The 16,998-nt window shown below is 36.3% G+C and overlaps 1 protein-coding gene across 3 annotated transcripts in view; it reads right to left on the reverse strand.

Moving 5' to 3' along the window:
- invs (inversin) overlaps nucleotides 1-16,998 on the reverse strand; it is a 73,638-nt gene that overhangs the window by 29,292 nt on the left and 27,348 nt on the right. For 2 of the 3 annotated variants that reach the window (XM_055013756.1, XM_023284275.3), the window contains exons 3-4: nucleotides 2,600-2,729; nucleotides 1,871-2,037 (exon numbers count right to left, since the gene is read on the reverse strand). In XM_055013756.1, the coding sequence (XP_054869731.1) occupies nucleotides 1,871-2,037; nucleotides 2,600-2,729 (297 nt within the window). The remainder of the gene's footprint in view (nucleotides 1-1,870; nucleotides 2,038-2,599; nucleotides 2,730-16,998) is intronic. The other variant, XM_035954726.2, reaches the window with a different exon arrangement.

The following is a 16,998-nucleotide window of genomic DNA, read 5'->3' on the forward strand; positions in this document are numbered from 1 at the left end:
TTGATATTGATTCCACAAGCCTTAAGGCTGTAACTACAGCCACTAGGGGGCACTGGCTTCCCACTGAAGTTAGTAGTCTGTCAAAATTTCTCCTGCTCCATATTCAATCCACCTCTATAAATCCATGATTGTGAATTCATTTTGTCAACTTTATGACATACAGTGTAAAACAGAAGTGAGTGCACTCCTGTGTAATATAACCTAAATGTCAGATGATTCATAATTGTATCACTTCTCAATAATTGCATTGCTTCTAAGTTGAACAGTAGGAAAAATTAAATTAAAAACTAATAGTTTTGATTTACTATATTAAACAGAAAAGGCTCCACTGCAGGAACTTAATGCAACAAAAGTCAGTACTGAGATTTAAATCTTTTATTTTTGGTGACAGACTAAATCCTTCTTGGCATGGATGACACCAAATTTTGGAAGTGGTGTTTTGTCATTCTTCAGACTATTTTTTTTTCAGCTGCTCTTTGCTGAAAGGAATTGGGTTCCTCTGCCTTTGTCTTTTAAATTCCCCAGAGGTTGGGTTTTTTTGCATTTTAGTCAGGTGACATACTCATACAGGTCATAGTTTTCAGTTTATTCTTCTGTAGAAACTCTTGATTTTGTGCTTTGGATGGTTCACATGCTGGAATATCCCTTTTCTTCAAGCTTCTGTAGACTGGGAGTCATCGTGACAGGCAGTATGCTGGTTTATCCACAGACATTCATCTATAAATATCATCTCCTCAACACCTTTTGCACTTATGCAGCCCCATATCGTCACACTTCCACCTCCGTGCTTCACTAACAGGACTATGCATTCACTGTGGTAGTCCTGGTCAGGCTCACACCAAACATGCTGGACTCCATCTGAGCCCAACAAATGCATCTTCATCTGACCAAAAAATGTTCTCCCAACATTCTTTTTTCATACTTCTTTTTAAGTTTTTACTTGCAGTTTTGTGTCCATAGATGTTGATTTACTGAAGTGTCCTTCACTGTCTGAGCTTCACATAAACTCTGATTTCCACTGATAACACCTTTGTCAAGTCTGAAGCAGCTGCCGTCTGTTTTTCACAGCTAGAGTGTGAAAGTAGTTCACTGTCAGTGGAGTTATTTTAGGAGGACGACCACTACATCCCTGATTAGTGGTACTATGGCTCCTTCTGTACCTCCTGATTACTGCTGACACTGTGTTTCCACTGAGTTGTAGGTGATCTTCCTGTGTCCTTTCCCATCTTTGTGAAGTCTCACAGTCAGATTTTTTTAGTTCTTCTGGCAGTTCTGTTCCACGTGGAGCCATGATGAAGACATGCCGATAGACACAGTCCATAGGTCCAAAACTGAGAAAGTTCTGCTGTTCACAGCTCATTTTAGAACCATATTCAAGCTGTTAGACGGATTGGAAATCACAGATGGACTCAGTTTAGTTTGAGTCATCACAGGTGTATTCACTTTTGTTGCATTAAGTTCCTACTTTGGGGTCTGAATTTTAAATATAGTCTTTCTAGGGTATTTGTTATTGATTGTTCATCAGTGGAAATAATCTACTGTTCAACTTAGAAGTAATGCAGTTCTTGAGCTGTTTTTAATCAATTGATTTTTTTTTTTTTTATATTAGACGTGAAGGTTGGGGGAAGTGTGGGGGAAGGACCTGTAGCAAATTGCAATGGGATGCATTTGAACCCATGGTCACTGCATCGGGGACGATAGTCCCTCTTCATGGGTCGCTCGCTCAATCCGTTGAGCCACCGGGGCGCCCTAATCAATTCATATTGAAGTGATTCCACACAGGTGTGTATTCACTTCTGTTGTGCGTCATAAAAAGGGCTGACAACATCTGTGCGTGCTCCAGTGTTCGAGCATTTGTGTATGTCCTTACTTTCTGTGCAGCGAGGTGCAGAGCAGTTCGCTGGCTGTGGTCGGTCTTGTTGACCGAAGCTCCGGCCTTCAGCAGGATCTCTGCACAGTCCAGGCGGTCAGCCAGCACACAGTACATCAAAGGGGTCCGGCCAAACTGGTCCTCACGGTCCCTCAGCGAGGGCTCTGCTGCACAAACACACAAACAAGACACAGATGAAGGTTTAAGTGTTAATAGAAACCAAGATTTGGGTCAATATGTACTGGATTTTCAGTTCTACGCAGCAGCAGACTTTGCAAGTATGTGGCTTCCAATGGAAGATGTTATAAACTGGTTTAAAAAGGCAGCAGTCTTTTACTAGTTTAGTTTAATAGGAATTCCGCTTCCACTTCTCTAAATAAATTAGTTTATTTGAAGCAACTGGGAGTCATAAAGAAAAACTGCAACACTGATGAGCTGGAGGATTGTGTTGCCTGATTTGCTAAAACCATTTGTCACCCTACATATATATTCTTTGCTAATATATGCCTGAGTACAAGCACACTTTACTGCATGTGCACTATTAAATATAAACATGGCTAAAGGTCTGCACTTTTGTAAAAGGATGATTGACCTTTTTCTGTGCAAAACAAAAGACCAGCTGCTGCAGTCTGACCACAGATGGAGCAACTGCATCGAAATTTTGTTCTAAAAAAATCCTTAAAGCAACACGTTACTGCACATTAAAGCGAACTATGCTGTGAGACTTACCTGTGATGAGTTTGAGGAGAGCGCTTCGGTCTCCGTTGACGGCTGCTGCGTGGACCTGAGAGCCCGGAGAGACAGGACCAGGACCAGGACCAGGACCAGAACCAGGACCAGGACCAGACGTCGCTGAGGCCTGCAACACAAACATACAGAAGGTCACCACTCAACCTGCAGCAACATACACTCAGCTCACTTATCAAGTGTTTAATACGACGCCATTAAGCCGAGTCTAGACAGTTTCCTTTCATCTGACTCTAAGCTCCACAACAGGGCTCAGTAACAATTAATGGTACGCCATAATAAACACTTAACCCTCTGAACTTCAAGCAGTTTCTGGCGTTTCTTTTTTTTTTTTTGTCATCTTGGCACATTTGGGCTCATTTTGATTGCAATAGAAAATCCTGAACCTCTATGTAAAACAACACAACCAAGGCTAAGATAGATAGATAGATAGATAGATAGATAGATAGATAGATAGATAGATAGATAGATAGATAGATAGATAGATAGATAGATAGATAGATAGATAGATAGATAGATAGATAGATAGATAGATAGATAGATAGATAGATAGATAGATAGATAGATTAAATCTTTATTGATCCCACAGCGGGGGAAATTTACAATGTAACAGCAGCAGCAAATAGAACAGAGAGATAAATCTAAAATTTCTTGGTAGTATGACACAGTCAGAATGGCATAAATCTCCCACAAAAAAAGAAAGAGAAAAAAGTTGATCTTCGATTTGTTTTACAAAAATAGAAGAAATCTAAAATCAACATACCCAACATTTTTCCAAGTGTTCACCGGTGTTACCAGCACTTTTCTACATAACATAAATATTTAACAATTTACATTTTTACAGCCTCCACAAGCTCTCCAAAAATATTTCACCACGCCGAATGTATTTTCCATCAACTTGTTCCTCCATATAATATTTTTGAGCCATGCTGCATTTATTTTATTGATGAAATGTGCTTTATTTTGTTCTCAATCCTTTTTATTTGTTTTAATGCCTACGGCCTAGTTGCTCTAGATATACCCTGCCTGCAGTTCAGCTGAAAACTTTGTGTTTTTGTCACGTAAGTGTCGGTCGCAGGATTGCAGAATTTTTTAGATTTTTACAGAATCAGGTTCAAACCGTTGCAAACTGCGAGGCATGTAGAATAAAGCTGTTTTAATGAAATATCACAGAGAAATGGTTCAAAGACAATGCTGCTTTCTGCTTTTATAGTTTATGCTTCTGATAAATGCAATATTTAAAAGACAACATGCCTTTCCTTGGTGTTCAGAAGGTTAAAAGGTTATTTGAAAAATGAACTGGAAAGAATTTCAACATCAGTGAAGAAATGTTATTTAACTGCAACTTCCACAATTTACTCGTCCACATTTACACCTCAAGCGGTGAGTTTTCACACTTTTTCGGCGACCTGAGTTCACAGATATGAGCCGCAGAGGTACATAAAATCATTCATTTCAAACACGAATCTTATTTCAGGCCGATAATAAACACCTGAAGCTCCGTCAGCAGTCAATCACTCAATAAAACACATACTTTCCGATAACATAATAAGGGGGCTAATGTAGGCTGACAGTGGGGAGCGTGTGTGTGTGCACGCTTGCATGAGTGTGTGTGTGCGCTCCTGCTGAGGGGGTTAAATCTCTTCCTGGCCCCACTTAACCAGAGCCCAGTGAAAGCTGGGTAATCTGCAGACAGGAAGCAGCTGGGGAGGGGGAGACCCTGTGTGAGCATGTAAGAGGGGGGTCTCTCTTCATGTCTTATTCATGTCTCATTAATACTGCAGCATGCCTTGCTGTGTTTGTGTTTGTGTGTGTGTGTGTGTGCATGTGTGTGTTGAGTTTGGAGATGTGGGACAAGCCCTGTGGGGCACAACACAGAAATCAATTATTGCCCCTAAACACATAAACGCTGGAGGCACAAACTCAGCCACAATCAGAGATCTCTCCCAGATGTTTTCATCAGCGGCCGCGCCAGCAGATCAAATTTTTTGCACCAAACTAGCTGATGGTAATTATCGATAAAGCACAGGCAGGTTGATCAGTTCATGCACAGTCTGGAAAACTTCTAAACTCCAGGAGGAAGCAGGAGGGAATATTTCGGTGTCCTCTCATCCCCCTCTCCCTCCCCCTGGTCACCTCATAAACAGTGCTCCTGTAGATACTGCGTGCAGCATAGCAATTACCCATGATGCTCGCTGCTTTCTCACGCTCTGCCAAGCAGCGGCGGAGACTTTAGTTATTACGTTTACTGCAGAGTAAGTGTATGTGTGCGGAGGCGGGACGGTAGGTGCGGCACCTTAAAGGTGTGCGTGAATGCGTCGGTGTGTGTGTTCGGCACATGTGCCATGTCATGGGAAGTGATTTTCCGTGAGAGAGAGTTTTTACAGGGGCTTTACCAAAATCAGCCACAAACATCTCTAAACATCTCTAATTTACAGAGATTACTCAGCCAGTAATGCACAGAGTAATGCACATACACACACGTAGTCTGCAAATTCTGATATTTAACCCTCTGGAGCCCAGGAAGGTTTGTTAGGGTTTTGGCTTCTGTCATATTTTTAAGGTTAATTTTTCTCTGCAGTATAAAGTCCTGCACCTCTATGGAATCATCACAAATATAGCTGAAAGTAGAGAGAACTCAGAAAGGTCTTCTCTGCAGTATGTAACAGTTAAAATCCCATAAATCAGAGACTTTCAGCTTCAAATTAACAGCTTTTGTGAATAGTGTTTTTCACTCTGCACATCAGCTCTAGAAAGATGTTTCACCATGCTGAATGTGTCTTCCAACATCTTGCTTCTCTGTTTACCATTTTTGAGCCATGCTGCATCAATGTTATTGAAGCACGTTATGTTTTATCAGTGTCTCTAATTATTTCCCATACTCATCTCCTCTCAGCTTTGTGTAAAAACTGCCTGCAGTTCATCCAAAAACTTGCAGAATTTCTGCTACATGACTGAGTCTCTAATGACTTAATGGTTGCACAAGGAGCCCAGATTTTTATTTTTTATTTTTGACAGAATCTGTTTAGTGCAAATGGTTTATTTTTTCGTGATTTTCAACAACATATATGTAAAGTGTTTTTTTTCAGATATCACAATTTTCAGGTTAGATGTAACAGCCTCTACAAACGAGGCATCTTTCACATGACAGTACATCAACTCTACAAAGATGCTTCACCATGGTGAATGTATCTCCCAACAACTTGCTCCTCTGTTTACTGTTTTTGAGCCATGCTGCATTCATTTAATTGATCAAGTATGTTTTATTTTCTCTCTCACTGTCTCGAGTTTATCTCTATACTTCACTCCTATCTGCTTTATGTAAACACTGCCTGCAGTTCAACCAAAAAGTTCCTGAATATTTTTAATTATTTGACCGTTAGTCACAGCTGAGTTGGTTTTGTGCCACGAAGCACAGTTTGTTTTTGTTGTTTTCAGGATCTATTCAAAATGCAAATGGTATAATTATGTCAAATTTGTAAATGACGCATGTAGAATATCGTGATGTTGATTTAGATTTGGTGAATTTTCCCAACAGAATGACACATAAGTGTTACTTCACCAAGAACATTTATAATAACGCTTCAAATCTCAGTAAATGTGACTAAAAACTACCACATTCTATTTTTTTTCTGACTATTAATAACTCAATGAGACTGATAATCAAGTTACATGAAATGAGTCTTTCTGCTGTTACAGTTTTTGGCTCTGATAAATTGTGTAGTTTGGGCTATTTTTTAAGTTAACATGCCTAAACACGGCCAGAATTTTAGCCGAAAAGTTTCTGAATTTTTCTTTTGTGGTTGTTGGTCGCAGCTGAGGCAGTTATGATTCCTCAGTTGGGCCCAGCAGTGCATCATTTCTTGTTTTTTTAACAAGATCTTGGTTATTTGGAGCGACTTTTTGAATGAGACATGTAGAATAAAGTGATTTAAATGATTAGATTTTGTTAATTTTCCAGATGGAATCACATGTCACTCGTGATTAGTTTGAGGACTGTCTGAAAGATGAAAGTCTGATGATTGCTTCTGTTTCTACACTTTCTGGCTTTGTTAAATTTTGCCATTTCGGTGATAACAAACACATGCAGAAATGCCCTCAGGAAGAGTAACATCATGTTCTCGACTTTGCACAGAAAACTGATACAATCTGACATTCACCGTGCCTCCTTTCAATCACAAACTCATTTCAAACTTTTGCTTTTGTTGATTTATTGTGATCCGTTTCTACATTTCAAGTCCATCTGAAAGCCTCCAGCTGCTGCAATAAAAATCTGAATCAATTTATGAATAATCTTAGATACAGGTGGGGAAAAAAGTTGTAATTTGGCAAAACACTGACACGAGGGACACGAGTCGATATCTGAATCTATGCGAGGACATTCATATCGCTGAGAGCATGCAATTAGAGTTTCATGAGGACCTGAGTGTTTTGGAAACACCCACAGCGCATCCAAATTTGTGCTAAAAAGGCTTTTGCGATGCCAGTGTCTGAAGTCTAACAAAGGAGGGCGTAAAAACAACACAAGGTCCTGTTGAGAGGTTTGGAGTGGTCTCATTTAGCCATTCATACACCTTCCTCAGGGAGCACTCCACTTGTTAATATGAAGACAATAACTCAGAGTAAACCATTGATCACGGGCTGAGGTCCAGACCAAGTGATTGTGCATCTGTATTAGTATTGATTCATGCTGATGCTGACATTATTTAGTCTTTATTCATATTCGGCCTCATATAACCGCGGCGGGTCCAACAAAGACTCTAGACACTCCCACGGAACCTTTGAGCGACACTACAGGAGAGCTGCACACAGACACACACTCTGCAACCGGCACTTCAATAGACGCTATTGAGGCAAACAGGCAAAGAAAAACCAGGGAGTCGGAGTCTGAGTGTGTGTTTGTGGCTCTCTGGATGTCTGTCACTGTGAAGGTGTCTGCTTTTGATAGAGGAGCTCGCTGGGGCATGCTGGGTAAGCAATGGGGAACAGAGCCTGTGGCCTTTATTTCCATTCTAAACAAGCGCACACACACCAACTTTTTATATAAATTTCTTTCTTTCTTTTTTTAACAGTTTCTGCACTTATAGCGGAGTGTGTCTTGGCGATTACAGGTGCCTGAGACACCTCCACGTCCCTCTGTGAGTGTATCAGATAGGGGCTGCAGGGACCGGTCCCTGGGTTTTGACTGACAGGTAAAGAGTTAGGAGGAAGGATAATATCAGCCCTAAGGGAAGCCCAATCTGTAAAGCCCTATTTCTAGGGGGGGGCTTCCTGGTTCCCCAAGGACCAATGAGCTGGCTCCCTCAGCTGGGGGCCGAGCCCTGGGGCACAGCGGGGCCAATCAGCAGGAGGCGAGAAGGCTGAGTGACACACAGATCTGCTAATTTACATCATTACCGCAATGCATCCTGACAAATGAGCCCCCAGGGTGAGAGCCAATCACTTGGGAGAGTAATGCAATTAGGCGGGACCACAGCTGTCAATCTGGCAGCCACGGGGGTCAGGTAGCGACGCCGGTGGCTAAAACAGTCCTGCCTGCTGCCTGTCGTTCACACACATCACCCAAACATGAATATGAGGAAGCGGCGCAGATTAGCCGAGCAGATATCAAGTGTAGGACGAGTGACTGCAGAGACATTTCAGAGTCCTGAGGGTGGAGGTGAAGGCGTGCACTGTAAAAAAATAAAATAAAATCTGAAAATACATGACAATACTGTAACATTAAAAATAAAAATAATTAAAAAAAAATCACACTTACAGCAAATATTTGTAGAATAGTTACATTTTTTAGTGAATTTAAATGCAGTGAAATGGTGTAATTTTATGGACGGGGACATTATGTACAGTTGTGGCCTGTTTTTGTTATTTTGTTATTTTACAATCAACATGTAAAGTAACATTGTTTAAATATTTTCAATTTAACAAAATAATAGCTAAAAAATATTTTTTTAAGGTTACTATTTAAATTTATAATGTTTTTTCGTTATTATTTATTATTTAATTATTCATTTATTTAATGTATTTATTTTTATTTTAAATAATAGTAAATAGCTATTTAAAAATAATATTTTTGCTAATTTGAATAAAGTAAGAAATTGTGTAATGTTATGGTGCAAGAACAAATTACTATTTAAAAAAAATGGTTGCTGACAATATTTACTGTTTTGGCCTGTATTTTTAGGGTTACTGTGTAAATTTATATATTTTTTAAATTTATCATTTTTATTTATTTATTTAATTTATATATATTTATTTATTGTTATTTAAATAACAGTAAATATCTATTTTAAAATTATATTTTAACTGATTAAAATAAGGTAAGAAGTTGTGTAATTTTATGGTACAAGAACTAATTACTACTTAAAGATAAAGATGTTTGATGTGGACATTATTTACAGTTTTGGCCTTTGTTTTGTAAAGTTAACATGTAAATTGATACTTTTATTTCTGTTATGTTAGTAGTTATTATCTGGAATTCAACACAACTGGAAAAAGCTGTAAAATAACAGCAAATTTGTCAGAATATTAAAGTTAAAACCTGTTAAAAAAATGTACAGTGTGTGGCTGCTCGGGGGGATGCAAAGATTGGCTCGTTTCCTCTCAGGACTTACACCTGAGCGACGTTGCGTGTTCATATCTGCACGCATATGTGTGTGTGTGTTTGTGTGTGTTTACTAAACCCACCTGTGTGTTTGTCGCCCACCGGGGCTCAGTGCTGTGATGCTCTGAGCCTCATGACAAACAAAAAAGGGGGTAAAAGAGGGAGGAACCGTGGGGGAGCTAAACTGGTGTGACTGGTAATGAGGCTTATCTTGGTCTCATTAGGTGATGTGATTTCACACTGGAGCACTGCAGCAGTCGATGGGGTTCAGAACAGCATGTGTGGGCTGATCAATGCTGCAGTGAGTGGCAGCCTAGAGACGCTTCCCCACTGTAACGCTCAAAAACGGTTAAAAAAAACAAACAAAACAAAAAAAACCTGCAAATGTCTGGAAAATAATGGTATTTTGAGCAGATTTAAGTGCAGCTAAACAGTTTAATTTCACAGTCACAGACTAAAATACACAGTTTGGATGTGGACATTATGTACAGTTTTGGCCTCTTTGATTCGTTTCAATCCAAAATATACATAGTTTTTCTTTCAAAAAAACAACAAATATCTGTAAAGTAATGATATTTTTGAGCAGATTTAAGTGCAATCAATTAGTGTAATTTTACAGTCACACACTGAAATACCATGTTTAGATTTTGAATTTTGTTGTTTTACTAGCCATTTGTAATTTACCAACACTGACTGTCTGTCAAAATATCACTAAATTTATCAATAAAAGTCAAAAAATAAAAAATAAATAAAAAATGTATTCATTTTATTTCAGTCCATAATATACTTTTTTTTTTTTATATAACAGCAAATATCTGTAAAATAATGATATTGTGAGCATATTTAAGTGCAGTTAAACAGTTTAATTTTACAGTCACAAATTAAAAATACAATGTTTGGATGTGGCTGTTATGTACAGTTTTGGCATGTTTAATTAATGTGCAATAATACCTTTTTTCTGCTATTTTACTAGATATCATCTGTAATTTACCAACATGGCGAAAATTTGTAAAATATCAATAAATTGTTCAGAAAGTAAAAGGTGTATTCCCTTTGTTTCAATCCATAATATACATTTTTTTCTTTCAAATAAAAGCTAATATCTGTAAAAATAATTATACTTTGGCTGGAGTAAAAAGAGCTATTTTGTTGTTGTTGTTGTAGTTGTTGTTTTTTACAGTCAACATATAAATTATACTTTAATTTACCAAAACAGGGAAATGTTATAGGACAACAAATTAAAAAAATAATATTTGTAAAAATACTGATTTTTGATTTGGATATAATAATTTCCAGTTTTGGCCTGTTTTTTAAAAATATTTTTATTTATTTTTTACAGGTAACATGTAAATTAATACCTCTTCCTTGTGGTTTTGTCTAGACATATATTCACTACTTATTTTCTATCTTTAATATATACAGTTTTTCTTTTTAAAAAACAGCAAATATCTGTAAAATCATTTTATTTTTGCTGATTAAAATATAATAACGTATTTGCAGTTTTACAGTCAAATATTGTAAAAGAAGGAATTATTATTTGTAAAGATACAGATTTCTGATGTAGACGTTATTGACAGTTTTGGCCCGTAAATCCCTACTTTTATTTCTGTGATTTTGCTAGAAAATATCTCTATCTGGCCTAACATTTATATAATAATGACAATTTCAGCCTGTTTTATTATTATTATTTTTCATTATTTTAACAGTCGATATGTAAAATAACATATATATATATATATATATATATATATATATATATATATATATATATATATATATATATATACATACATATATATATACATATATATATATATACATATATATATATATATTTATTTTTTTATTTTTTTATTTTTTATTTTTAAATTTGGTATTATCTATAATTTAACAAAACAGGGAAACTATGTAAAATAACAGTTAAAACACATACTTTTCAATTCTTAAAATATATATTTTATTCCCATTAACAGCAAAAATGTGTAAAATAATTTTATTTATGCTGATTTAAATACAACAAAAAAACTGTAATTTTATGGTCAGACATTATAAATAAACAAATTAATATTGGGAAAAGCAAAAAAATTTTATGTGGACGTAATTTACAGTTGGTTTTTCTAACATGTAAATTATTCTTTTTTTCTCCTGTGATTTTACAAAGAAATCTGTAAAACAACAGTTAAAAGATATACTCTTCAATCCTTAATATACATATTTTTCTTTCACATAATGGCAAATGTCTGTAAAATTATTTTGGATTTGACGATATAAATACAGTAAAAAAAATGCATCAATATATTAATAATATTTTGGTGGATTTAAGCTCAGTGAAACTGTAATTTTACAGTCGAATATTGTTATTATTTGTGAAAAATGTTGATCTTTAATGTGGATATCAATTGCAATTTCTGCCTGTTTTTTTTATTTTTACAGTTAATATGTAAATTACAATTTTTTTCTATTATTTTACCACTTATTAAGCTTTCATATTTAGAATATAATTATATATTTGTATAAAAATGCAGATATCTGATACAGAAACAGTCACCTCAGTTCAGCTGCCACTCTGACAGTCAGTGAAGCTGTGCGTTTGGTGTCATCCCATTATATCACTAATGAGCCGCCCTCAGGAGGGTGAGGACGGGGGAGGCGGGGGAGACGGGGGAGACGGCGAGGCAGAAAAAGAGCGAGGAGAGGGGAGACAGAGCACCAAGGGGGAAGGGAGACAGAGACACCAGCTTGGGGGACTTTTCCTCTCCCCTCTCCATCCCCTCGTTTCCCCACACCTCAGAGTCTAATTGGACTAAAACTGTGATCTAATTAAATGTCCAATTAAAGTGCAGAGAGCAATGTGCCCACCGGCGAATCAGAGTACAGGGACATAATCAGCTGGAAAAACAAACAAAAAAATCAATGCCAAATGGAAAAAGATGGGAGAAGACAGAAAGAAGGGGAGGAGAGGGCAGAGAAGGAGAGGATGGACACATGAAGTGCTGCAGTACAATGTAGTACAACAGATATATACAGTATCTGGACACTGCAGGTAAAAATACTACGGATTTCACTGCATCTAAATCTGTTTGAACTGTACTTTGGCTTTCACCTTTTTCACTTTTATGTGGCCAGAAATGTCAAATATGACAGTTCCACAGCACCTAATTTAGTCATTTTTAAATCATTATTCTGAAAAAATAACAGAAATTTGATCTGCTGTGTGTCTTTCAGCACCAAAGAGGTCTAAGTTTCTTCTTCTACATCAAGAAAGTGTTTTTTTCCAGATATTTGACTCATATATGACCTGCTGATGAGTATGTGAAGTTCAAGATGTTGTACCGTCACATTTCAATGGCGACAACATGTCTGCAGCACCCAATTTAGCTTTTATTTATGATTATTCCTAAGAAATCATAAAAATATGTATAAGCAAACATCTGCTGTGTGTCTTTCAGCATCACAGAGGTTTAAATTTCTTCTTCTGTATCAAGAAAGTTTGCATTTTTCCTGATATTTGGCTTAAAGTAAGTGAAGTTCATTATATTACACCATCACATTTCAGCGGTGACATGTCTGAAGCACCTGATATAGCTTTTATCTATCATTATTTCTAACAAATTATAAGAATATAAATGAACAAACATCTGATGTTTGTCTTTTTGCACCACAGAGGTTTAGGTTTCTTCTTCTGCATCAAGAAAGTAAGTTTTTCTCCCAATATTTGACTTTAAGTGAGTGAAGTTCATGATGTTATGCTGTCACATTCGATGGTGACGTAACAACAGCACTTGATTTAGCTTTTATTTATCATTATTCCTAAAAAAAATATAAAAATAAACAAGCATTTTCTGTGTCTTTCAGCATCACAGAGGTTTAGGTTTCTCCTTCTGCATCAAGAAAGTCGATATTTTTCCTGATATTTGGCTTAAAGTGAGTGAAGTTCATTATATTCCACCATCACGTTTCATTGGTGACAACATGTCTGCAGCACCTGATTCAGCTTTCATTTATCATTATTCCTAACAAATAATAATAAAAATATAAATGAACAAACATCTGATGTTAGTCTTTTTGCACCACAGATGTTTAAGTTTCTTCTTCTGCATTAAGAAATGTAGTTTTTTTTTCTTGATATTTGAGTTAAAGTGAGTGAAGTTCATGACGTCACACTGCCACGTTCGATGGTAATATTTCTACAGTCCCTGATTTAGCTTTTATTTATCACAATTAATAAAAGAAAAAAGAAAAATATGATCTGCTGTGTGTCTTTCAGCACCACAGAGGTATATGGTTCTTCTTCTGCATCAAGAAAGTTAGCATTTTTCATGATATATGACTTAAAGTAAGTGAAGTTCCTGATATTGTGCTATCACGTTTCAATGGTGACAACACGTCTGCAGCACCTGATTCAGCTTTTATTTATCGCTATTCATAAGAAAATAATAAATATATGAATAAGCACCTGTCTGCTATCTGTTTTTCAGCACCACAGAGGGTTAAGTTTCTTCTTCTGCATCAAGAAAGTTTGGATTTTTCTTTTTGTAAAATACATTTTTTGGCCTTTATTTGATAAGCGCAGTGACAGACAGACAGGAAACGGGGGGAAGACATGCAGCAAAGGGCCGCAAGCGGGAATCAAACCCGGGCCACAGCGTCAGGGACCAGCCTCTGTACATGGGTCACCCACTTAACCCGTTGAGCTATACAGGCACAACATCATTCCTGATATTTGACATAAAGTAAGTGAAGTTCTAGATATTGTACCATCACGTTTCAATGCTGACATGTCTGTAGCACCTGATTTAGCTTTTATTCATCATTATTCCTAAAAAATGCTACAAATATAAAGAAGCTAACAGCTGCTGTGCATCTTTCAGCACCACATAGGGTTAAGTTTCTTTTTCTGCATCAAGAAAGCATCTTTTATTTCCGGATATCTGGTTTAAAGTGACTCACGTTCTATGGTCACGTTTCTACAGCACCTGATTTAGCTTTTATTTATCATTTTCCTGAAGAAACAACTAAAATATGTATAAGCACCTGTATGCTGTGTTTTTTTCTGCACATTTAAGTTTCTTCTTCTGTGTTTTTTTACGAATACTGACTTAAGGTCAGTGAATTTTAAGTTCATGCAGGCTGATGTTTTTCCTGAATTATTGATAAGTAGTGATACCAGACATTATTTAAAGGGGTGTCCAGGCTGCCAACATTACTCACATTGGAGTGGCAGCATATCTTTTTAAATTTTACTCATTGCTGCAAACCAAATAGTCTTTTTTTTTGTGGTCACTCACTCTTGCCATTTGCTTATGCCGTTAAACCCGCAGATTTGAAGCTCATGAGGACTCTTACACAACATGATAAGCCTCTTCATGTAACCTGAGTTGATTTAAAACAGTTGCAACAGATAAAGTCATGTTTTTTAAGTTGGCGATAAAGCTCAAAAGATAGTTAACATTTAAATTGCACAACATAAAAATACGCTAATGTCAAAAGTGTCCTTTTGTTGTCCTTTTGGCTGCCGGTTCTGGTTCAGCATTTCACTGTTCAGCAGCTGGTTTCCAGATATTTGCAAAGTAGGTTTCATCCCTGCTATCTTTAAAAGTCTCTAAAAGAGCGACAACTAAACCCACAGCTAAACCTGCACTACTGTTCAACAGTCTGGGGTCAACTATCATACAAGAGGTGATGCTGTGCACAAACCTGGAGGGACGGAGAGCAGCAACAGCTAGAGGAAAGGAAAATGGATGTTGACATTCTTCTATTGCTGCTCTGTGTAATATTCTTCTTTTTCTATTATCAAAATGTGTTCTAAAGTGAAAAATAAATATACACTACCGTTCAAAAGTTTGGGGTCACTTAGAAATGTCCTTATTTCTGAAAGAAAAGCATTTTTTTTCAATAAAGATAACATTAAATTAACCCTTATGTCGTACTGCAGGTCAAACTGACCTGTTTTACAATTTGAAAATGTGGAAAAAAGTATATTTTCAGAGTGAAACTTCTGATGTCCACGTTTTCGACATTTTTGGGAACTTTTTGAACATTTTTTGGTGGAAAAAAAGAAATGTTAAAAAAAATGTTAAGAACATTCACAAAAAAAATCTGATTTTTTTGTGAATGTTCTTAAAGAAAATATTAGATATTTTACTGATATATATGTAATCACTTTAGATATTTTTATGATTTTTTTTAAAGATTTTTACTCATTTTTTGAAAACATTTACAAGAATTTTCTTGCCAAATTTGGGGGATTTTTCTTTTTAAATAAAATTTTTAAGGAATTATTGGAATTTTCTTCAAGAAGGTTTGATGATCAGAAGTCAATTTTTTTTTGCCTAATATTAACGCCAGAAGATATAAATAAGACAGAAAAAACAAGCAAGATTTCATGTGATGGCAGTTTTGAAAAAGTGAAGCTTTCTACATTCTAAACCGTCAATATCACAGTTGATCATGTTCATTTATTTGCTATTAATATTCATTTAGTTGGTACTTTTTCCTCTGCTGCGCTCTTTAACACCAGGAGTATCTGAGTTGGATCTCTTCCTCACCACCACACTCATCATCGTCTCATTTTTTATCTTTTAAACTAATCACCTACAGATAATTTAATCATGACAACACGGCTGCAGTGAATTGATTGTTTCACACGGCACACAGGATTCAGTGAAGAAGAAAACCACAGCAGCTAACTGCAGTAACAGCTCGTAGCAGCCGGAGGGGCTTCAAATCATCATCAAGATCGTTGTGTACCACTGCAAATACAACCACGTGGAATTTTCATTTCCAAAAAATGGTTGCAGATGCAGCCTGGAGGCCAGATTTTAACAGGTCAAGCCAGGCCACCGCTTAGCTCCATCTCATCACCCCAATGTAGATCAACAACAGTCTCATTTTAATTATTGTCAATAAAGATTGAAAAAATAAATAAAAATGCATGTAACGAGAAAACACTGTCAATATTCTGGAGCTCCTTTAAAATTTCACAAATCATGTTTTTAGGGCAGCTCAGGTCTGATTATGAGGAGCCAAAATTGTTCAAACCATGATCTAAAAAACAATATTTTAAAGTTAGAAAATCACATTTCATCATTTCTGGTGACCAGTGGATTTTTACCATGAATGATAGAAGAAGATATCATCATTCTGTGCTTGAACTTCTAGGAATCTAGGCTAAAAATTATGATAATGTTGACGATCAGTTCAACACTAAGGTTAATAAAGGAGCTTTTCTCTATTTCAAATGATTGTAAATTGAACATCTTTGTATGTTTTTACTGTTAAACACAATTTGAAGACATAAACTTTAGATATAAAGACATTTGCAGACCAAACAACCACGTAGTTCTAAATAAATCACATTATACAACAGTTCCCAGCATTCTGACTCGCACATCAGTCAAAATCTTTTGAACTTATCTAGATTAGGATTTTACATGACAGGGCATTTCTAACAAAATGATATGCTTAAAAATAGCTGAAGAACACGCTGTCTATTAATGTTTCACAAAAATGTTTCGGCATCACTTCATTTAAAATTACTGCTTCAACGCTCGATTTACTCGATGTCCCTGGGAACATTTTCCCAGGAAACATCAGTTTCATTGTAATTATTCAACCATCAGTTTGAATTTCATGGTCTGAACTCAGCGAGTTTTGGTTTGAACCTTCTGTTTCATTATCTTCGAGAAGATAAAACTTTGATAAAAAACACGAAAAGAAGCCTGAAAAATGTTGAACAACATTCTTTGGTCAGATGAAGATAAATTTGTTGGGCTCAGAT

The sequence above is a fragment of the Amphiprion ocellaris genome, chromosome 9 (genome assembly GCF_022539595.1).
Source record: "Amphiprion ocellaris isolate individual 3 ecotype Okinawa chromosome 9, ASM2253959v1, whole genome shotgun sequence".
Lineage (NCBI taxonomy): Eukaryota > Metazoa > Chordata > Actinopteri > Pomacentridae > Amphiprion > Amphiprion ocellaris.